This window comes from Peromyscus leucopus, chromosome 5, assembly GCF_004664715.2.
Source record: "Peromyscus leucopus breed LL Stock chromosome 5, UCI_PerLeu_2.1, whole genome shotgun sequence".
Classification (NCBI taxonomy): Eukaryota; Metazoa; Chordata; class Mammalia; order Rodentia; family Cricetidae; genus Peromyscus; species Peromyscus leucopus.
Window position 1 is genome coordinate 130,441,802 of NC_051067.1, and position 23,694 is coordinate 130,465,495.

General features: G+C 42.9%; 1 protein-coding gene across 19 annotated transcripts in view; it reads left to right on the top strand.

Moving 5' to 3' along the window:
- The window catches only part of Pard3 (par-3 family cell polarity regulator), a 555,581-nt gene that overhangs the window by 333,822 nt on the left and 198,065 nt on the right, over positions 1–23,694 (top strand). For 8 of the 19 annotated variants that reach the window (XM_028887845.2, XM_028887847.2, XM_037206368.1 and 5 more), the window contains 4 exons: positions 5,772–5,931; positions 12,541–12,730; positions 20,201–20,352; positions 21,386–21,430. In XM_028887845.2, coding sequence (XP_028743678.1) covers positions 5,772–5,931; positions 12,541–12,730; positions 20,201–20,352; positions 21,386–21,430 — 547 coding nt within the window. Of the gene's footprint in view, positions 1–5,771; positions 5,932–7,738; positions 9,924–12,540; positions 12,731–20,200; positions 20,353–21,385; positions 21,431–23,694 lie in introns of those variants that run through there. The other 11 variants (XM_028887848.2, XM_028887856.2, XM_037206367.1 and 8 more) reach the window with 9 other exon arrangements.

The following is a 23,694-nucleotide window of genomic DNA, read 5'->3' on the forward strand; positions in this document are numbered from 1 at the left end:
ATAGAGAACTCACACTATGGAATGTTGTGGAAGATTTTTATAGTAAGGAATGAGAAAGAAGACCATTCTGTTTCTATAGCACTCTGATTCCCCAAGGGGAAGGCAAACCTGCACCAGCTTGAAAATGTTTTGATAAAGGCATTGATTTATTCCATTTTGCCCTTTGAAAGATGTGAGTCTAGAATCTTCACTGTAATATCTCTGTCACATTTACGTCTGCATTTGAATTTATGTGAATGAAGAGGAATTAAGTGCAGGAGCAGCTGCAATCGACATAGGCAACCCTAATATTCTGCCTTCCTCTGCTATCCTTTCCTACATGCCTGGTTCTTACTGTTCTTTAGGACACAGTAAGCTTATAACACAATTATATATATGTTCTTATTGTAAGTGCTGAGCTTTCTGTGTAAGGCAATGGAGGAGCTATTTGTACTGACAGGATTTAACTAAAGAGTTACACAGCCAGAGGAGCTCAGATTGGATTCCCAGTGGGCCTCGCATGTGCTTTTGTTGGTGTGGGATTTATATCACTTCAGAAAAACTTTCTGAGTCCCGGGGAGGGATTGTGTAAATTATGCTACAGTAAGTATGAATGTCCTCGTAGGGCATCTTGCTGACATGCATGAGCCTCAGTCATGTGCTTGAGCTCTCCCCTTGTAGGTATGAGACTCCAGTCTGGGACCATAGCATGGTGTCACCCAGTCCTCTGGAAGCTCAAGGCTTGTGTCCTTAATGTCTTCCTTTGTTGGAATATGCTTCTGTATTTGGCCACATGGTTCCTTTCCTCATATATGGAGGTGCTATGTGATGTGATGTGTGTGTGTATGTGTGTGGTGTGTGTGTGTGTGTGTGTGTGTGTGTGTGTGTGTGTGTGTATGCATGCATGTAGTATACTCACCCTTTTGCTTATCTGTTAGTTTTTTGGGGTAGAGTCTCTCAACTGGAACCAGAGTTCACTGATTTGGCTAGACTGGCTGGCCTGCAGGTCTCCGGGATCTGCCTGGGAGCTCTCTCCACCTGGTCCCGCTCCCCAGCACTAGGGTTCACAGACAAGTACTGCTGTGACTTGGTTTTACATAAGTGAGGAGGCTCTGGTCTTAGGTCCTCAGTTCGTGCAGCAACTACTTTATCCACTGAGCCCTTTCCTTATCGCCCCTACCTGAAGAGCGTCCCTAGCACCCACGAGGCCCTGGGAAACACTTGCCTATCTCCATATCCTCTCTATGTAGACTGCCTGCCTACAGTTGACAGGGCCTTATGTTTGATCCCCTCACTAGTTGCCATTTCAAAGCCATCTTTCACTAACTCTGGTCCTCTGGCGTCATGCAGAGCCCTCCTGAGGAATGCCTCTGGGCTCTGTTTTGCTTGACCTTGGAGACCACCAAACATGTGTCCCTACTACTCTCTTGCCCTCTGCTGCGAGTCTGCGGCTCTGGTCCCCGTCCTCTCTGTTACTGTGTATCTGTGAACCTCAGGCTCTTCCAGGTTCATCCTCTCTGCATGTGTTCCCAAGCTGATGCTTACTTCCAAGCTTGTCCCTCACCTGCAGAGTCTGTTCGTGTTCCATAAGAACCCAACATTTTCCATGAAGAAAATATTAGGGAAATAGTCCCCTTGTGCTAGCATACCTAGATATGTGGCATCATCTACTCTAAACAGCATATCTAACAGCCCTTCATCACCATTTACATTTCTTTGTTGTCATAGATCAGAGAAGACTGTGTGTAGGGCGACCTGTGTAGGTTCTGTGTAAACATGGTGCTCTTCCAGCTAAGGGCTTGACCATCCCTGGCTTTGGAGGTCTGCAGGTATCCCTGGAACACAACTCCCAAGGATACTGAGGGGTGACTATGTAATACTGAATCTCATAAGTGCCTGTCCTCCTGTCCTGCTAACAGCTTCCTCCTACGACAGAGTTTATACTTGTGAATAAAACTGTTATAATGATTCATGAGGGCCTTTGTTATTGACCTTGCTTGTTAGTTCCTTTGCATAGTGACCACAAAGAGAAATAAATTCCTGGTCAATGAGTCAAGAAATGGGCTACTGTCCATCCTACGGAATGGGTCCTGTGCTGGAAACAGCTGCTGTTCTTTTCTCAGTAGATGGAAAGTCTGTTCTAGAGAGCAGTGGAAGGGTCGTCCCAGTTCTGCCCTTGGCCCAGGTGCGTGGGAATGTAGATTTCTGCCTTTTGAACAGATGGAACAGCCTGAGAAGTGCAGCTGGGCTCACACACGTTTTTCTACTTTTATTAATTTTTAAAAGTGTATCTGATTTTTATTAATTTTAGTAAGGTACTAATGTGGCATGTGGACGAGTGGGGGATGTTCTTCACTGGTGTGTGCATCTTCTCCGCATGACCAGCGGGCCAGATGACACCCTCTGCTATTTGTTTTCTTGAAGAAAAAAAGGGGGAAAATTAAAAAAACTTTAAACCAAACTGTTTTTCAGTCCCTTCTCTTAAAACTGGAGAAATTAGCTGGACGTATTGGTGCATGCCTTTGGTCCCAGCTCTTAGGCAGCAGAGGCAGGCAGATCTCTTGAACTTAAGGCCAGCCTGGTCTTCAGAGGGTGTAATAGGGTAGCCAGGTCTACTCAAAGAAACCTTGTCTTAAAAATACAAACAACCTCCCCTTAAAACAAAACAAAAAAACAAATGTGGAGAAATTGCCAATATGGCCCCAGCACTCAGGCGGTGCATTGACAGGCAGATGGTGGTGAGTTTGAGGCCAGCTTGATCTCTGCATAGTGAGTTCCCACATGCTAGGACTGGGTAGTGAAGCCCTGTCTCAAAAACAAAGCAAAGAGGCGAAACCACGCTAAAGCTGCAGAAATTAAAAGGCATTCCAAATTCTGTTAAATATTTATATAGTAGACTGTTGATGGCATCTCTTAAATCTGTCTTTTCATATGTAAATTAGACATGGTTGAGGTGGAGGATGTTTACATGTGTACTCCTTAGGGACAGGCACATTAAGTGATTTTTCTCTACAAAACCCGCCCATTCTTTTTTAATGGAATTTTATTTCACTTAATATAATCTTAAAATATTCCATTGGAATACTTAATTTTTTTTTAAATAAGAATGTTTATAAAGGTTTTTTTAAACAGAAAATTACAGAATTGTATAGTGGTATATAGTTGAGCTAAATTTATTTTTGAAAGCAAATGCAAAGATTTATTTATTTATTTATTTATTTTGATATATATTTTTTATTTTACAATATCATTCAGTTCTACATATCAGCCATGGGTTCCCCTATTCTCCCCCCTCCCACGCCCTCCCCATACCCCCAACCCACCCTCCATTCCCACCTCCTCCAGGACAAGTCCTCCCCCGAGGACTGTGATCAACTTGGTAGACTCAGTCCAGGGAGGTCCAGTCCCTTCCTCCCAGACTAAGCCAAGTGTCCCTGCATAAGTTCCAGGTTTCAGACAGCCAACTCATGCAATGAGCACAGGACTTGGTCCCACTGCCTAGATGCCTCCCAAACTGATCAAGCCAATCAACTGTCACACCTATTCAGAGGGCCTGATCCAGCTGGGAGCCCCTCAGCGCAAAGATTTTTTTTTATCCTGATAAAATATCCTATAGCAAGCAGAACTTGTTTCTAGAGACTTACATGGAAAATATCTTTAATGTATATTATCATTTAAAATTAACAAGGTTTTTGGTTTTCTTTCGTTTTTTTTCTTTCTTGTACTGTTTATGGACTCCAGGGCCTAGGGCATGCTAGGTGAGCACTCCGCTACAGAGTACTCCACAGGTCTGAAAGTCCAGTTTTCAGAAAACTCCCTTCACCCTCAAGGTACAGGGTGTGAGTTTTGTCTTTGTTTTTGCTTCTCCGAGGTATCATAGAATTGAGGTATCATGGTCCTTTAGACGGTATTTTTTTATATCTTTATATCAGAGACCTTGAATGTTTTACTTGTCAGTAAAGCTCTCTGGTGTAATCTGTAGTTTCAAGAGAAAACTAATAAACTCTGATTTCAAAGTTTAAACCTTATTAGTCTAACTTGCCACAGTGCAAGCTTGGTATTCTCCTGCAGCTTGATGGTCCCCAGTTGTAATTCTGCTGACCCTTCCATGGGTTCCGCCTCTCCAGTGCTTCTCAGACTGGGAGCAGTAAGCCTATGGCTTGGACTTCATTAACTATCTCGTTATATAAAGAGGGTAGTTTCTAGAAAGAAGCAATACTCTGTCCTGTGGAAGGCAGCACACCAGGACAGCTTCCTGGTTGAACGGTGTAGGTTCTCTTGGGGACTGAAATTCCTGCTCATCTCAGGCCCTCCCTGCTGGCCTTGGTGCCTTTAGCACCATCCCAAGGAGCTAGTCCACCTGGGTTCTTATGGTTCCTGTGGTGCCAGACCCTTCACCAAGTACAGTGTTTCAGTCCTTCCTGACATGGACATCTTCTTCTAGCTATTTCTATGAAGAGAATGACTCGTAGGACACAGTTGTGATAAGGATGACTACATCCTATTTTACTCCATCAACATAGAGATTGACCTTTTAAAAAAACACAAACTTTTTTTTTTTATCTTTTAAAACTTAATCTCTTGTATACTAGACTGGCCTCAAATTCATTCTGTAACAGATGATGACCTTGAACTTCTGAACAGCCTGTCTCAAGTGCTGGGAATACAGGTGTGAACCACTGTCAGTTTATTCAGTGATGGAGAGTGAGCCCAGGGTCTCCCCAGGCTCAACACGCACTGTGGGGACTGAGCCATACTCCCAGCTCTTGGCCTGCTTCTTTTTACTCATGTAGTAGTAGATTGCGTGAATCTGCTTAATGCTCATGTCATTGTGTGTTTCATGAACACGGTTCTATGCTGGGGAGGTGATTCAGTGGGTAATGTACTTGTGTTAATACTGTAATTTGAACCCCTGGAACCTACTTGAAGGCCAGTCAAACATGGTAGCTGCTCATTACATTAAAACTCTTTAGGTAGAGGTATGGAGTCCCCTGAGCAAGATAGCGAGGTAGAATAATGGCAATGAACAAGCTCCAGGTTGAGTGAGAGACCCTGCCTCAATAAAATGGAGAGTGATCAAGGAAGATGCCCAAGGTCAACATCAACCCTCCACATGCATGAGTACTAGAACACATGAACCCACACACATTCAAAAGCCATACATATAATGCCCACACTATACATATACATGCAAAAAAATGTTTGAGTCTTACTTTCATACTTTTCTGTGCATGCTTAAAGTGTTCCTCAGTTACTGCCTCAAACTTAGAGATTGCCTTACAGTTATACAAGTCTTGATTTCTACAGTGTTCACTTTGTGTGTGTTCCTAAAGATGTCTAAACTTATACATGGAGGTGGCAAACATGTTTCTGTCTCATAGGTACAAAACTAAGCAAGGCCAGCATCTTTTTGGACAAGGCCTGTCTTCCACAGAGCAACAGGTTGCAGGAGTATTAAACTAAACAATAGCTTGTCTTGACTTCAGTACATGCTTACAGTCAAATTGAAAAAATAAGCAATAAGGTGCAGCTTTTAAAAAAAAAATCTTTTAATATACATATTTTTCCTTCGGTGGTTGAAATGTGACAGGCCTTCATAGGAGGTGTCGGATAAAGTGCCCCTGAAGGTCGGTCATTAGGCCAGGCTGACAGAGCAAATGGTGCTGGTGTAGGTTGGACAGTTCCAGTTCATTTGAGGCCTGGTTGGATGCAAGCCTTAGAAAGTTGTTATAACGGCCCCCCGCTGCTAACCAGGCTCCAAGATTCACGTCGCCCTGTCCTTTTCTCTGCAGCTTCGGTCTCCTGGGAGCCCTGCTGCACCTGAGCTGCCCATCGAGACAGAGTTGGATGACCGAGAGCGCAGGATCTCACATTCCCTCTACAGTGGGATTGAGGGGCTGGAAGAGTCGCCCACCAGGAATGCCGCCCTCAGCAGGATAATGGGTGAGTCAGGTAAAGCTCGCCTCATCTTTCATCATGTTTAGGCTTATCCTGGTTCATGGGGAGGGGATTAAGGCAACATGAATGTAAAGGAGGCCTGTGTTTCCAGGGGAAAAGAGAACAGGTTCATTATGGTCATGCAGGAAACTTGAATGTGAGAAAAGTATCTCCATGCACCGGGTGGTTAAATGAGCTTCAGTTCCCAGCTTTATGATGAGGACAGAAAGGAAAAGGATACGAAAGAAATGTTTTCAATAGCCAAAATATGCTTGGCTTGTTGAGAACAGTAGGGGAAGCTATGTTTTAAGAAATGGCAAGAGCCAAGGAGGCGGCTCAGATGGTAAAATCATTGCTGTGTGACCATAAGACTCTGTTTTCCATCCCCAGAACCCAAATGAAGAAGCCACATGTGGTGGTGGTCTATGTTTGTAGTCCCAGTGCTGAGACATAGAGACAGGAGGGGCCCTGGGTCTCATTGGTCAGCCTGGCAGCTTAGTCTAATGGGTAGTCTCCCAGTCTCCAAATCAGAGTGGACACAGCTCCTGAGAAGCAATACCTAAGGCTGGCTCACATAGGTACCTACGCACGCACGCCTGCACATACACACACACACCAGCTCTGGAAAAGGAATCTAAAAGTTGTCACGCAGTAGCACTGCTGAGACACATAAAAAATACATGTTTACATGAAGTATTCATTATTTAGTGGCATTCTGTAAAATCTTTGTCACATTTCTGCTTTATCAAAGCTTTAGTCTTGCCAGATTTGCTAGCTCAGACCTTTAATCTCAGTGGGTGAGTGCCTGGGGTGAAAGGCAGAGGCGGATCTCCAAGGTCACTTTGTTCTAGATGGAGGGTTCTAGCCAGCCAGAGCTGCATAGAGAGACAGGTCCTTATAAACAGCAGCAACAAGAAGAACCTAGCTTCATTCTTTACCTCCCGAGCTCCTCTTCTGTGCCTTTGTTTGATCCACCCCATGCTGCCTTCTGGGCCTTTATAAGTGCCCTTCTTGCTGATGCTCAGCCTTGTCCTAACAGACCCTGCACGGGCTGGGTTTACAGAACTGCTCATGTGGGGCTGAACTTGAGAGAGTTTTCAGATTTCAAGTATAAAAAGTAGTTTTGATGGAAAGCAACTCAGATTAATGATCTGTGTTGCAACTCTCTAAAGTAAAACCCTCAATTCAGTTGCGTTTTGAGTATGTTCAAACAGATCTATTAAGAATATGTGTTTCCATTGTGGGGCATCATTGAAAGAGACTTGGTTAGTTTGTTGGGGTGTTTAATGAAAGCCTGTGTTGGCAGGTCTGGTGTTACAGTAGACGTGGTTGAGTTTAGGACCAGTCTCTCTCATAAAAGAGCTTTCCACCGAGCACTGTAGGAAAACGGAAAATATGTAGATCAGCATGACCAGTGCAGCTTCATGTCAGTTTTCTTCCTCCTCCTCTAGCTCTGGAGAAATTGCTAAATTCTCAGTTTCCTATCGTGGTCAAAGAGATCTTGGCTGTGCTCTCCCAGTAGTTTTCTAGTTTTACATGCCTGGCAGGAGATAACCAGGGAGGCAGCCCTCGCTCTTGGTTTGAGTCCCGTGTAGGTGTAAGAGGCACTGTTTCTAGCTTCTAGTTTGCTATTTGCCTGTTTGTTAGCGCTCTTCACTGCTGCTGGGTCATCCCCACTTTCTTGGCTTTGCTGTATAGCATCTTTGTTGAATTCATACCTGTTGACAAAATTTCTTCGGAGCCCCTGAGAAAGAATGTGTGCATGTGTCCCTGGATCTGTGTGCATACAAAGTGATACGCTGTAATTTCCCCTTTATTATAGGAACATAGGATTTGCCATACTGATCAGCCCATTGGTACAGCAGCTCCTGTAACCTGCATCCTGCCTCCAATCCCTGGTTCTTCAGAGGAAGGCGAAAACCTAACACTCAAACACACACCAACTCCCACCCCGATTTTTCACCTAGTGACTTATTGAAATGTGTAACATGGGTTGAGGAGTACGTCATTGTCTCCATATTCTGTCACCCAGTTTTGTTAGTTTTGACTTGTTAGTCCTTTTCAACGGGTAACCAGGTCGGCAGTGTTTCCCCTCCCTGTGATAGGTATGTAATGAACCCTCACACTTACGATGATGACACCCCTTGCAGCCTGGTCCCTCCCGCTGTGCTTGGTGTCGCTCTGCACCTGTCCTAGGACATACGGGCTGGGGGACGATAGCAATCTTAGGAGGCCAAGTTTTTCCAGTAGAATACCTTTGGGGGAAGGGACACTGGGGATTGAACCCGGAGCTTCTCAATGACTTCACTTGTCCATGTTCTGAAGACATGTTTTAGATGCTGTACTGGAAACTAGGGGCCCCATGTGGCTTTACCTAGAGAAATATATAAGCTTAATTCAATTTATCTTACTGTTTACAAACTTCAGAGTTATGCTCCCCCCCATCCTTATTCTAGTGTTATTGGCCTTAAAGATTGTATGCTACTGGTAAAGTTAGGTAACACTGAGATTAGAGATCTTGCAAAAGATGTTACTTTGCCATTAGTAGTGAAATAATACCGAATATCAGAGTGCCATGCATCCATCAGCCTGTTGATTTGTACTGGCAGGTGCTACCTGACTAGTTCATGATTATCTGCTGGGTCTTTCACCTCGCTCCTGTGTGACCATGGTTTCATATGATAGAAAGAAAGGTGTTGGAATTCCTGATGATAACACAACGAAGTAGTTAGTTTTATGTGAGCAGGGCAATTCTTCACAAAGGATACTTTGTACATGCAACCAAAGGAATTTTTTGATCTGTGATCACTTTTGAATGGATATACATCCCAGGAAAGAGAGACTTCTAAAATGTACACCCCCAAAGAAACATCTTTTCTAATTGGAAGGATGTCACATATCCTCAGTCACACTCTCTCACTTACCAGATAAATGAAATGTGTCCCAAAACCCCGTGATGATTTTTGCTTCATTTTGGTTTTGGCTATTTTCTTTTTCTAAAAGTAACTCTCTTGGGGAATCCCAAGACCTCTTGGTAAGTTTTAGGAACCACACTGACTGGAAGGCATGGAGGTGTCTCCAGAGCCTTGTCTCCCCAGTTCCCACTGTGATTAAGATGTTTCTTCCTCATGAATGTCACATGCTCCATTCTGCTCTTTTATTTACTTAGTTACAGGCTGGTGGACAGTGGCTGGACGGAAGTGGTACATGCTGTCTATCAACCACAATTTGAATGGATGGTTTCCTGGGTGGTGGGTTCCTCTTTGGTAACAGCTGATTTATCTCTGGCTCTTTGGATAGATCACTAAGAAGTGTGACCAAAGGCCAGAGTTAACCACAGTCGTGTTTTGGCTGGATTCCCACTGCCATTGATGTTAGCAGAACATGGCTCCTAGTCTTGTACTAGAAGGTACCTCCTAAGGACTGGGGGTGTAGCTACAAGCCCTTGCCCAGCATGTGCGGTGCCCTGCTCCCAGCACCACCAGAACAGTTAAGTAAGTCAGTGAAGAGAGAGGTAGGCAGGTAGATGGGCAATAGCAGATCAGACCAGCGTATCCCTTAGTGAGCCTACCTAGGATTGCTCCTTTGATAAGCCTTGAAAGACCTTTCCAACTATTCAGCAGTGAAATAATAGGTACAGTTTACCAACATGTTTACTTCATAAAATACATCACAAATTCATGTTTGGGAGCATAGAACATAATTTTTTTAAAGTTTTTGTCTGCATAGTTTTGTTTAAAGCAACTTTTATTTTGAGCTAAAATTTTATTTCATTTTACTATTTATCTCAGTGGTTTCTATATTCATACTTTTATGGCAATTTTAAATAATTATGTTGAGAATATTTTCATTTTGTTAAAAAGTTTGACATAGAAAACTGAGACATTGATGCTGGTTTCATAATGAGTCTTATTGGTGACAGTTTTCATTTCATTTATTCCTGATATCATGCATTGTGTTGTGACCCATGTAAATTCATCAATGAATAAATGTCTAGTAAACAATCATCTTGTATGTTATTGTTTCACTCTGTAAGACCCTAAATGTTGATTTTGTACTCTGTAGATAGTTGATGAAATAATTGAGGTGGGGCGTGGAATTTAACATCTAAAACACTGAAGCCACATTGAATAATGATTCAGAGTCTTCTTGTTTATGATGTGTTGAAGGCCAACAAAGGTCATTAAGGGATCCTGGTGTGTCTCAGTGGAACATGTAGCTTTCAACTGTAGATGTCTGGTACATTTGCTGGTTTCTAAAACCAGATCCTGCAGTAGTTCCTCACAGGCAAGCTAAGAGGAAGAGAATATGGATGATCAGATCTTGACATCTTACAGAATATTAGACTGGAGAGTATTAGGAGAGACTTCTTGCCATTTATGGAGTGTGTGTGTGTGTGTGTGTGTGTGTGTGTGTGAGAGAGAGAGAGAGAGAGAGAGAGATTGAGATTCTGTTAGTGTCTCATACAAAGTACAATGTTTCTACACAAAACAATATATCTCTCTCTCACACACACATTCAAAAAAAGGATTGTATGATCCAGTTAGTGTTCTATATATCTTAAAGGTTTTCACTAAGAAGATATGTGTCAATGCAAGGGGTTGCATGTTTAATTTTAAAAGGTATGCAATATGATTGCTCTGTGATATTTCCTTGGTTAAATTTTTCCTATGTGAGGACTTGGTATTTAATAATGTGGCATATGCCTCTCCAGTCAGCGGAAGGAACCCTTGCTTTATGAATTCAATATGGCCACTTTGGAGACAAACAATGTCTTAAATAATACCTTTCTTTGGTCAGTGGTGGTGGAATTTACTACCCGATCTACAAGTGGCACTTTGTTGAACAGGTTTCTGCTCTAATATCCTACAGTGTGAGTGGGAAGAAACTGGTGATTTGAAATCAAGACAGAGAAATGATTCCATTTGATTTACTTTGTGTCATGAGCATTCATGAGAAGCTGCCAGCCCACAGTTGGTCACAATGCCACATTTCCATCAAAGCAGGAAGTTTTCCTAGCTGGTATATGGAACAGAGGCTTTAATGAACATGCATGGTTTCTATAACAGACCACTTAATGTGAAATAATGATGCCTTTGTAATTTCTAGCAAGTGTCTTTGTAAGGACTAAAAGATATACAGCAACTTAAGTAGTTTTCTATTTCTTTACTGTAACAGCCAGAGAAAGATACACTGCTTTAAACTTATCCTTCCAGTTTGTTTATGCTTGCCCAATATACTAATGAATCCTCAGTTTTAAAGCTAAACCTAAGACTAATATTCAAATGATAATCCATCTTTGTTGAACCATTTTGAAAACTCTATTTTGATGGGAAAGAGCACGTTGCACAAAGTGTCATCGAGTGCAGAATTACTACTTGGTACCCTAGTACCATTGACTGAACAGATTTGGACATTAGGCTTAGAGGGTGTGTCTTCTGTCATCCCACGAGGGAGGCAGGGAGATTGTCATGGTTCCTTGATTTCCTGGGAACACACTTTAGTGTACCATGTCCTATGGTGGTTGTCCTGTGAATTCAGCGTCTTACCAGGTGTGCACCTGGACCAAAATTTTGTCAAGTGTATCCGTGCTCAGAAACAAATGGCACATATTTTGGAAAGAAGTTGCCAGAACCGCCAGTGATAGGGGATAAGGACAGCATTTATACTCCAGCATTACCTTTAGGGACTCGAGGACTTGGAACGTAATTTTGTCCCAAGAAAGGTCGTGATGTGTGAATGCCATGCTGAACTATGAACCTCAAAAATTTTGCTGCAAGAGACTAGACAGAGGACGGAGATAACTTGGAGCCTTTCCTGCTGAATGATCAGATTTGACATCCCGTCCTCCCAGGGAAGGCCTCAGAGCCTCACGGAACACATCTGGATCTATGTGAAGCTGTTTACTTCTAGGCCACTCTCATTTCAATGCCATTCTGCGGGGCTTGTATGCCAGGCTTTGTCAAGTGTCACCTGAATTCATCATGGTTTAATTTTGTTGCCACTTTCTGGGATAAATGCCACTCTTCCTGCTAGTAGAAAAGTCATAGCTGCCATTCCAAACCTAGCCCTGATAACGTTTGTTGACATTCTCAGCAACCTACCTACATCTGCCTATGATCCACCTGGGTGCACACAATTGGCACAGTCCTCACACTCAACTTACCCTGCCCTGTAGGTACTTTTCCTCTTTCACTGGGGTGCGACTTACTAATGACAGAGATGATGTCACCTAGCACTTGAGTAGATAGATGATCACTGTGAGTTTGTGCGGTTCCCCTTCAGAATTCCTGGTAAAACTTCCCCAAGGACTCTCATACCTAAGAAACTGTGTATCGTGTTCACATTAAGACATTGGTGAGGTCATCCTTGTCTCTGGGAAACTTAAAACCAGAGAGGTCACATGCCATGCTGGATACTGTGTAACGGCGTTGCAGAAGCAGTAATATGGACTCGAGGTTTGTGTGTGACAATGCTTTATGAGAAATAAATATGCTAAATCCTCATTCCCTCAGGTTGAGAGGGCGTGTCAAGACTTAGGGGTTTCTTTATGTAGCAAAATTTTACAATTAACAGGCTTGGCACCTGCATTGACATCTAGAATTTCTCCTTTTCACTGGCCAGGTAAATGCCAGCTGTCCCCCACGGTGAACATGCCCCATGATGACGCGGTCATGATCGAAGATGACAGGCTGCCTGTGCTTCCTCCTCACCTCTCTGACCAGTCCTCTTCCAGCTCCCATGATGATGTGGGATTCATAATGACGGAGGCCGGCACGTGGGCCAAGGCTGCCATCAGTGACTCAGCCGACTGGTGAGTAAGCAGGCCAGGGCTGGAGTTTCTTGTTGGATCAATAATATTTAAGTAAATTCCTGAACTGATTGCAACAATTAGATTAAAAATTCACAATTAATGTGCTTGGGAACTAGAGGAGACCTATTGGAGGGTTTTTTTCTCTGTTTGGGGAATACATGCATGTATGTCACATGGGTTGGGGTGTGCTCCCCTGGGAGTGTGCATCTAGAAGCCATAGTTTGGTGTCTTACTCAGGGTTTCTATTGCTGTGATAAAACACCATGACCAAAATCAACTTGGAGGGGAAAGGGTTTATTTCACATATACTTCCACATAATTCATCATCAAAAGCAGTCCGGACAGAAACTCCATGGTAGAGATCTGGAGGCACGAGCTGCTGCAGAGACCATGAAGGGTGCTGCTTACTGGCTTGTTCAGCCTGCTGTCTTATAGAGCCCAGGACCACCAGCCCACGGCTGGCTCCATCCACAATGGGCTGGGTTCTCCCATATAAATCTCTAATTAAGAAAATGCCCTACAGGCCTGTCTACAGCCAGATCTTATGGAAGCATTTCTCAGTTAAGTCTCTCTCCTCTCAGATGACTCTGGCTTGTGTCAGGTTCCCATAAACCTCGTCAACACAGCTGGCATCAGGTGTCCTCCTCAGTGCTGTCCACCTGACTTTTTTTTGATAGTCACTCACTGATCCTAGAGCATGTCATTTGGCGAAAGTGAGACCTCATGCCTGTGCAGCAAGGACTCTGTCCCCAGAGCCAAGTCCCCAACCCCAGCTTCCTCTCTAGAGTATAGCTCAGGTGTTTACTAGGCTTTGAGCTGCTTCTGTCAGAGACACAGACTGGGAATACTCTCCTAATAATTGTTTTCTTTTTTCTCTTCTCTTCTCTTCTCTTCTCTTCTCTTCTCTTCTCTTCTCTTCTCTTCTCTTCTCTTCTCTTCTCTTCTCTTCTCTTCTCTTCTCTTCTCCTCTCCTCTCCTCTCCTCTCCTCTCCTCTCCTCTCCTCTCCTCTCCTCTCCCCTCCCCTCCCCTCCCCTCCCCTCCCTCCCCTCCCCTCCCCTCCCCTCCCTCCCCTCTCTCTCTCTCTCTCTCTCTCTCTCTTTCTTTCTTTTTTTTTTTGCCTTTGTGACAGTAAAAGAAAGTGTTTAACGCTACTCAGCTTGTATGGCACTCACACGCCACCCTGTTCTTTAGTCTATACGCTCGTGGTAGAAAGTAAGTTATCAAACCAAGCTTGTTTCACAGGACATCTCCTGCCTACTCCCCACCTGTTCACATTAGGCATTAAGTTGGAGGTGCTGAGGGCTGGCCATTTTTGTGTTTACATTTTCATGACGATCTTAACAAAGTAAAAACATCTCTGGTCTCCTCTTCCTCCCTACCCTCCTCTTCACCCCTCCTCCCCACCATCTTCTTTCCCCTTCCTCCTCACCCTCCTCTTCCTCCTTATGTGAGCTCAGGAAAACATGGTTAATATGTTTGCTAACTCTGCCGATGTTCTTTTGAAAAAACTTGACCTGTTCCTGGGCCCTTGAAAAGTTCATCACTAGCTTTTGTTTCTTTCCTTTGAATTCTCTTTTGGTAATTCAGGACATAATAATAGAGCTGAGCCAGAGACCATATGATAATAGCTGAGCCCATAGCTAAGCCCTGAGTGAGTCTTCTGTTGTGGGTGGGGGAGCAATACGCCAGTGCTCTTACTGTGACTGCAGCTTGTATCTTGCTGGAAGTGAGGGCGGAAAGGAAGTTTACAACTATCTCTATGGTGTTCTTCAAGGAAGCAAAAGCCTTTGAGTCTCCACCATGGCAAGCCATTGTGAAGGGGGTCGCAGCAGGAACAGACAGATCTGCATTGGTACCAAGACATAGTTAGTTGGCTTGCATGGAGAGCTTGCGGCATTAATTTCCCTGAGGTGGATTTGAAAAACAAATAGTGGTGGTGAGAACGTCTAGGATTTTTCCTTGGGAAACAGAGCAAAGGAAAGAAGAAGGGAGGGTTATCTGAGCATGCATGCCAGCTGGTCAGCTGCAGAGCTGAGAATGTTAGCTTTGCCAGTCTGACAATCTCTCCCTCAACTCAGATGAAAATGTTAGAAAAACAGAAGGTCAGCGAGGCAAGATTAATAACTGGAATTTCAGTAATGGGGGGAAGGGTCGATATGGCTTCTTCAGGGTGTCATCTGCCAGCCTTGCACTCTGTCTTGATAATATTCTAGTGTACTGTTTATTGTGTCTGAAATAAATTTAATGAGTAGATTAATCAGGAAAAATTAATTATGTCACATTTTAAGAATATTTAGTTATTTTAAGTCTTATTAATTTGCAAGCTCATTTGACATTTTAAAATGTGTGCATTTATAGTTGACTGCATAGTTATGGAAGGCTAAATGTGTCAAATGGCTATACTTCTAATTTGTTAACTAATAGAATATACTGTTCTCAATCTAGTAATTGATATAGCGGCCATTAACTATTTTTTTTAAGAGAAGAGAAAATATAGCAGCAAATTCTAATTTTGATAATAGCAATATTTGGGAGGATATGAAGTGAGTTTGAAAGTATGCTTAATAGAGATTTTAAGCAATGTTGGCAGGAAGAATTTACATTGCTTTAAAAATTCTTTGCTAGAATTTTCTGTTAAAACTGTATTTCAGCAGGGTGTGGTGGTGTACATATGTAAGCCCAGTACACAGGAGACTGAGGAAGGAAGATTCAAAGTTTAAAGCCATCATGAGTAAAAGCAGGGCTCCCCAAAATAAACCAACTAATGGGGCTGATGAGATGGTTGGTGGAGGAGGTGCTTGCCCCACAAGCAGGACAGCCTGAGTTCGGATCCCCAGCACCCACATAATTTCTGGGCACACCTAGCAGACCCAGCACCCTGGAGATGGAAGCTGGGCGGTCTTAGGGACAAGTTAGCTAGCTTCAACTAACAATACTTTGAACTGTGGGTTCAGCCAGAGACCATGCCTCAGTAAATAGAGAACCCTGAAGAGGATACCCACATGTTGACTCTGGCCTGCACACACATGTACATAGGCATCCTCACACAGGTGACCAGATGCAAGCCCATCACACACACATACATGTGTAAGTAAGTAAATAACTATATTTCAAATCACTGTGTCTACAAATGTAATGCCTTATTGAAGGTTTTTTTTTTTACATTTTGGTGATTTATTTATTTATTTATTTATTTTTTAATTTAATTTTATTTTACAATACAATTCAGTTCTACATACCAGCCACGGATTCCCTTGTTCTCCCCCCTCCCGCCCCTCTCCTCTTCCTCCCAGCCCACCCCCAATTCCCACCTCCTCCAGGGCAAAGGCTCCCTCCAGGACTGAGATCAACCTGGTAGACTCAGTCCAAGCAGGTCCAGTCCCCTCCTCCCAGGCCGAGCCAAGCGACCCTGCATAAGCCCCAGGTTTCAAACAGCCAACTCATGCAATGAGCACAGGACCCAGTCCCACTGCCTAGATGCCTCCCAAACAGATCAAGCCAATCAACTGTCTCACCCATTCAGAGGGCCTGATCCAGTTGGGGGCCCCTCAGCTTTTGGTTCATAGTTCATGTGTTTCCATTCGTTTGGCGATTTGTCCCTGTGCTTTATCCAACCTCGGTCTCAACAATTCTCGCTCATATTGCAGTTTTTAAAGAGTTCCACATGTTACTCCATAAAAATTTTTTTCTGTTAAGCAACTAAAAAGTCTACTTTACCTAGAGAGAAGAATGACTGTTACTAGATATATATTATTCAGTGTTTGCCACTACAGAGTTGAGTCACGGTTATCTTATGGATGTTTGTGGTTTGGTTTGTTTTTGAGACAGGATCTTACTGTAGACCTGGTTGGCCTAGAAATTGTTGTGTAGACCAGGCTGACCTTAAACTCACAGAGGTCCAGCTGCCTTTCCCTCTGGAGTGCTGCTATTAAAAGAATAACCACTATACCTGGCTAATTCTGGGGAATTTCTTGCTCTGGATACTATTGGATATCTTTGTCAAAGGCTGATCCTAGTTTTTAAATTGACACATCGGATTCCTGGATAAGTACGATAATACTTCTTGGAAATTCAGACTGTCAAAGTTTTCAAGACCCATGATCCTGTGTCTCCAATGAAAAGACTGAGTGAGTCTACAGGGCTAACAAAATGCCATGCACTGAGATTTAGGCTAGCATTATAAAAATAGGAACTGGGGGCTGGAGCGATGACGCAGCAGTTAACATCTGCTGCTCTTCCTGAGGACCTCAGTTCAGTTCCCAGCACCCACATCAGATAAACAGCAACTGCTTACAGCCACCTGTGACTCCAGCTTCTGCAGGGGTGGAGTCCAACATCTTCTTCTGGAGGCTGAGGGCACCCCCACTCACACATGGGTGTGTTACTTCCAAACATGTACACATAATTCAAAATAAAAAAATCTAAAATAATAGTAACATAAAAAAAGAAACCCTTGCCTTGCCCTTGGCTGGTCTCTGGGATTTAGTTTTTCTGGCCCTTGGCTCAGGGGATGCTGCTGAGATGTGGGGGAGGAGAACTTAAGGACAAGCTGCTGAAGGTCTGCCATAGGTCTCTTCCTCTCTGACCCTGCCCGCCTGCCTTGGGTCACATGTGCTCTCTGCTCAGTATTTGGTGGCCACGATCCGGGAGGATGTCCATTTCTTTATGCGTTTATTAAAGACACCAGCAGTGGTATTGCTAGCATGATCTGAGATAGCTTGTCGTCCCTGGGTGACGATCACAGCTTTTGCATGGCAGGATGCAAAGGGCTTTTACCCTATGTTTCTGAGGTCTCTCATTAACTTAGGAGATGAGTGAGCCAGCTACTCTGGGGAGCACATGAAGGCTAATGGCCTCAGAGCACTCCATGCCACCCTTCCAGCAGAAGGGTTCTCCCAGAAACCTTCCTTCACCTTGGGCTCAGCACTTCTTCAAGAGCCACCTGCTGTCCTGTCATTTGGCGAACTGCAGTTAAAATTTTGCTCTGTACTCAGACCAGATCGCATCCCTTTACCTGTGTGTTACTTCACACAATACAGTGCTGGCTTATTGTGGCTCGCAGGCAGGGAAACATGTGCAAGTCTGTAGTCAATTCAGCTGCCTCAGGAGAAGCAGCCCCCTCACAGCCCCAACATGACACATTAGTTAGCTGAGAGGAGGGGGGCTGCTAGTTAGTTTTTCTTGCTGTAAAAAAACACCAGGACCAAAAGGGACTTGTGGGAAAAATGTTTATTTTGGCCTACAATTCCAGAGGGCAAGTCCATTATTGCAGAAGAGGCATGACAGCAGGTCACCTTAGCAGGAAGCTGAGAGATCACATGTTCAACCATATGCAAAAGGAGAGAGAGAGTTGAAAGTGAGACGTTAGAAACTCCCCCCCCCTCCCGCCCGCCCACCCACCCCATGACACACTTCCTCTAGCATGGCTCCACCTCCTAACCCCGCCCCATGACATAGTCCCCCCAGAAAGGCTTTACCTTCTAACCACCCCCCCATGACACCTTCCCACCATCAAGGCTCTACCTCCTAAACCCCTCCCCCCCACCAGGACACATTCTCTCCAGCAAGGCTCCGCCTCCTAAACCCCAACTTCCCCTCCCCCCAGTGACATACTTTCTCCAGCAAGACTCTACCTCCACATCCCTCAAATATGCCACCAACTGGGGACACATCTTTCAAATACCGGAGCCTCTGGGGGGACAGTTCACATCCAAACCACTGTCAGCAGTTTTCTACCTGGCTAGGGAGTTGGTTGGCTGTATCTTCCAAAGAAAACTGTTGTGTGTGTCTCTCCGATGTGTCATATGGAGAGAAGTTGGAGCTGTGTAGGAGGAGCATGTAGTAGTACCTCCTAAAGCACCCAGATTTGATAAGGAAGAGCAGTTCCATGTGGCCTTCCCGCGCTTCCCGGGGAAAGCACCGTGGAAAACCTCATCACCTGCTGGTTGTCTCTTGCCTCCTCCTTCCCTTGAGCCACCCTGTGGGTGCCACCCAAATCAAAGGTCATCTGAATGTAGCCGTGCTTCTCCTGCCTCCCTCAGGACTGTAGTCCTCTCTCAGCTGTGTATCTCCAGCATCTGTTTTGTGCGTTAGGGGGAAGTTTCTGAAGAGCTTGCCGAGAACAGGGATCTCTCCTTCCGTATTATCATGAGCTGGGTCTGCCCGGCCCAGAACCCTCACCAGAAGATGTTCTGTTAGAAATTTGCTGAGCTGGGGTCTTTTCAGGTGATTGGCTATTTCAGAGGGACTACATACTCATTTTTTTTTAAATACTAGAGAAAGCACACATGCACACACACATGATCAGAACACATCCCCTTTTTTTTGAAAAATTTTTTTTCATGCAATATTTTCTGACCAGTTCCTCTCCCACAACTTCTTCCAGTTCCTTCCCATTTCTCTATCCACCCAGCTCCCTGCCCTTTCTTTCTCTCTTTAAAAAACAAATAGGCAAACAAACAAGACAAAAAAAGAAAAGAAAAATACAAGAAACACACACAGACATACCATTAAAAACACAAAATCAGAGATAGTAATATGTGAGCAAAAGACTCATGATAAGACAAAAAATGCCCAAATAAAGCAATGTGAGATGAAAAGTCTACAAAAACACCATTGAGTTTGTTTTGTGTTGGCCATCTATTGCTGGGCATGGGTCCTGCCCTTTAATGTGGTTAATTTACCCAATGAGATTCCATTGGAGAAAGCTAGATTTTCCTTTGCAAGTGGGTGTCAATTACAGATAGGCATGGGAGCCTGTATCCACGTCCCCCTCCCAGTACTGGGACCCCCTCCAGCTTGAACCTTTGCAGGCCCTGTACATGCTGCCACAGTCTCTGTGCGTGCATATGTGCATCAGCCCTGCTGTGTCTGGAAGATGCTATTTAGTTAGAGTCTTCCATCTCTTCTGGTTCTTACCATCTTTCCTCCTCCTCTTCTGTATTCTTCCCTGATCCTTGAGGGGAGAGGTATGGTGAAGACATCTCATTTCAGATGGAGTGTTCCAGAATCTCTCGGTGTCTGCACATTGTCCAGTTGTGGGTTTTGTGTTAGTTTCCATCAGAGCTCATCTTTTTTGAAATGGCTAAATTGCAATTTATACAGTTACATGTTATAGTATAAGGCAAGTCTTGTCAAATATTCAGCCTTTCCAATGTCTGACAAATAGCAGACTCATTTTAAACAATAACAGAAATAATGATATATTACCAAACAATGAAGAAACAGTCAGAAGAAAATAGAGAAGAAAATTTACACCCACAGAGTTACTTTAACATTAAATCAGTTTTTATTTTTTCTCTTACTTTCCAGTTAGTCCCCTTTCTAAAGAGAAGTATATTGTGTTATTTAGTTTAAATCTTTAAATAATATGCACCTATCCATGCACTAAAAGATACACGTTCTTTCCTAAAATTGAATGTCTCTCCTTTTTAGTAAATATTTTCCTGTTTTCTTTCTCTTTACCCCAGCTCTTTGAGTCCAGATGTTGATCCGGTTCTTGCTTTTCAACGAGAAGGATTTGGACGCCAGAGTATGTCAGAAAAACGCACAAAGCAATTTTCAGATGCCAGTCAATTGGATTTCGTTAAAACACGAAAATCAAAAAGCATGGATTTAGGTAGTGAGTACAATCTCCATGAATCTTTATCTAAATAAAGGCGTGGATGCTGCCGGATGAAACTGAAAGTCCCAAACACATATCTCCTTATTTTTAGCAATTGAAAAAAAATCAATTAAAAATGTGCCAATTTGTCAAAAATTTATTTTCTTTGTGTTTGAGATACCCATACTCTTCATGGTAGCATGTTGACATGATAAGCAGTATGTTGACAAAGCTTCTAGATGAGAAAGGAGGCAAACCCATGCTGTGTCCTGTTGCTTCATTTCAAACTGAGGTATTTTAATACTTTGTCCGTTTGAGAAGCAGTTTCCTTGGAGAGTTCATTTGGTGAGATTTTTAACTAGACAACGTTTTGGAGAGAAACCATTATCTCAATCCATGTCTGGGGCTTGGTTGCCAATGCCCTCCTTGATTGCCCTTCTTGAAGTGCTAACTGATAGAACTTCTTCTGTTTTAACAATTACGGCCTTGAATCAAATTAATATCTTGAGAGAATATATTCTGGAACAAGTTTGGGAGCAAATGAGAGGAGGAAAATAGCCATAGTTGTTCAGCCAGACACCAATCAGGTAGTGTCTCTCTTTAAATCCAAATCTACCCCTGGAAGTAATTCAATTAATACAAGGTGTAAACTAAATTATGTTTAAAACCTTTGTTAATCAACCATAACGTATGCTGTTTTCTGGTGGCTGTTTGAACTTCAAGACTAAAAGCATTAATTCGTCAGATATATCCATATATATAAAATTAGACAGTGCACTGCCTTGGCTAATGATGATACACTAACATACAAATAACACATGATTGTGAGAGGAAGTGACTGGCATACTGCATGAAGATCCTGCTTTTTTTCTCCTTTTAGTTTTTGATTATGAATGTTTGCTCGTTGTTTCTTTCTTTTTTTTATTTTATTTTGCATGGAGTGTTGCCTAAGAATTGTGCTCTAACGGTTGAGGTTGGGGGGGGGAGGGGTAAAGCATGTCAGGCTTTGGGGACTAACTGGGCTAACCAGTCTACATTTACCTTTTAACAGTAGCTGACGAGACTAAACTCAATACAGTGGATGACCAGAGAGCAGGTAAGAATGGACAGTTAGCCTGTTGCCATAGAAACCGTGGTTCAAGGAGCTGAGCGTGATTATAGAGCTGCCAGTCATGTTGCCTGTCAGCGCTGGTGTTCCGGTCTCACTTAGATGCTTTCGTTATGGGAAATCGAATTGCAGGAGAAAATACATTTTTTTTTCTGTTATGAGAAATTCATCAGCAATATTTGCAACAGATGGATTGTAGTAGACTATCTTTACCATGTTAAAAACGTTAGATTTTTTTTAAAAATTTTACTTGCATACGAGTGGTTTTGTGGTGATTTTTTTTCTTTGTAAATCAAAATCCTAAGAAAACATCTCTTATTTGGACTCTTAAGTTCTTTAGTCCTTATGTAATGTCTTAGTTATTGTCAGTTCTCCCAGCAGTGATTTTTATTTGAAAAATAACATTGCCTATATCAGTAGCTCTCAACTGGTGGGTCTCAACCCCCTTAGGGGTTGAATGACCTTTTCACAGAGTTTGCATATCAGATATCCTACACATCAAATATTTGCATTACGATTCATAACAGTAGCAAAATTACAGTTATGAACTAACCACGAAATAATTTTATGGTTGGGGGTCACCGCACCATGAGGGACTGTATTAAAGTGTCGCAGCATTAGGAAGGTTGAGGACCACTGGCCTACACTTTTTACTAAATGACAGCATTTGGCCTTGCTGCTGATGGTTGTGTATTTCGTCTGCTATCTCCTGTATCTTTTTCAGAGGCGGGAATTAGCTCATTGTTAACCTTGACATTAGTTTGAACTATATGATGCATATGGCTTCATTAGCTTTTGGAATCTGTTCTAAATTTACTGCCTAATCATTTCCTAGAAATAATGGGCTACATGGACTAGGTTTAGCAGTATAGTATATCTTACTTTTCATATTACTACATGAAAATAATCAGCAGAGTCTGTCAGTGTAATTAAGCAGGGTGCTATGTGCAGTTGAGCATGCATGATTTATTAGTGTATTTTGGAATCTTGTTTTAATTATTCTAGATCCAGGATAATGTAATTATATCACTTAGCACGTATTAGCTTTAATTTGCCTTTTTAACCTGCTGTAGTAATTAGTTTCAGCCTGTGTGTTCTACATACATGCATAAAGATTATTGTGGATGTACTTGGCGTTCCCATATTCTATGAAGTAAATGATAGATTTTAAAATTGCATTCAATAAATTATAAGATTGGCTGTGTTTGGGGCAATTAACTGTAGCCTCGGATCTTACTAAGTAGCTATTTTTCTGGTAAAACATAAAATTCATTGAAATTCTGAGGCGGAACTATAGAACAAGTCTTGGTAGTCTGCATGTGTACAATAGCAGTTAGTGTTTAGACCTGGTAGTCTTCAGGCTTGTAAGAAGTAGGCCCCATGCCAGGCGGTTATGCACACCTTCACAATGTGACATTGAATGCTGTCCCGTCATTGAAACAACCAAAAGCCACTATGAAGAAAACAAAATTTACTGTGAGCAAAAACTAACTTACAGACTTTAACTGAAAATGTTATATAGCTTTCATGATGATGATTCAGATTCATCATCTATTCAAACCAAGTGTTTTTGTGGTTCACGTGTTAGGTCTTAGGGGAGAAGGGCACTTCCTGGTTTGGAGTGTACACATCTGTCCTATGCATGCAATTAAATTGGAATTAAGATGATCTTTATATAGACACCATGATGCTTTTTGGTTTGAGGAGTTTTAGTCTCCATTGATAAATTCTGTAGACTGTGTTCTTGCCCCGTGTTAGCCAGTGAACAGGGTTTTCGGTTGAGTTGCTTCCTTTTTATTTCAGAGTTGCCTGGATTCTTTGCCATGTTCGCCCAGAGCTTTGGACAAGGCATGCTGACATTTTGGTGTAGCTAGGTAGCTGTCTCATTGTAAGCCACTTGTGATGAAAACAGAATCCTTTCCCCTTTTGCCCCTTGCAGAAGATGCCTTCATTGTCACTTTTTTTTTCCCCCAAGAGAGATATTTATTAGCAGGCAGGAATCAGAAGCCTTTTGTGGTGCACACCTTTAATCTCAGCACTCAGGAGGCAGAGGCAGGTGGATCTCCTTGGTTCTAGCTACTGAGTTCTGAGTTCTAGGCCAGCCGGGACTGCACAATGAGACTCTGTCAAAAAAGAAATAATAATAATAATAATAATAATAATAATAATAATAATAATAATAGACCAGAACAACAGGTCTAGGGCTAGGATGTAGCACAGTGGCAGAGTGCTCATCTCATACGTGGAAATCA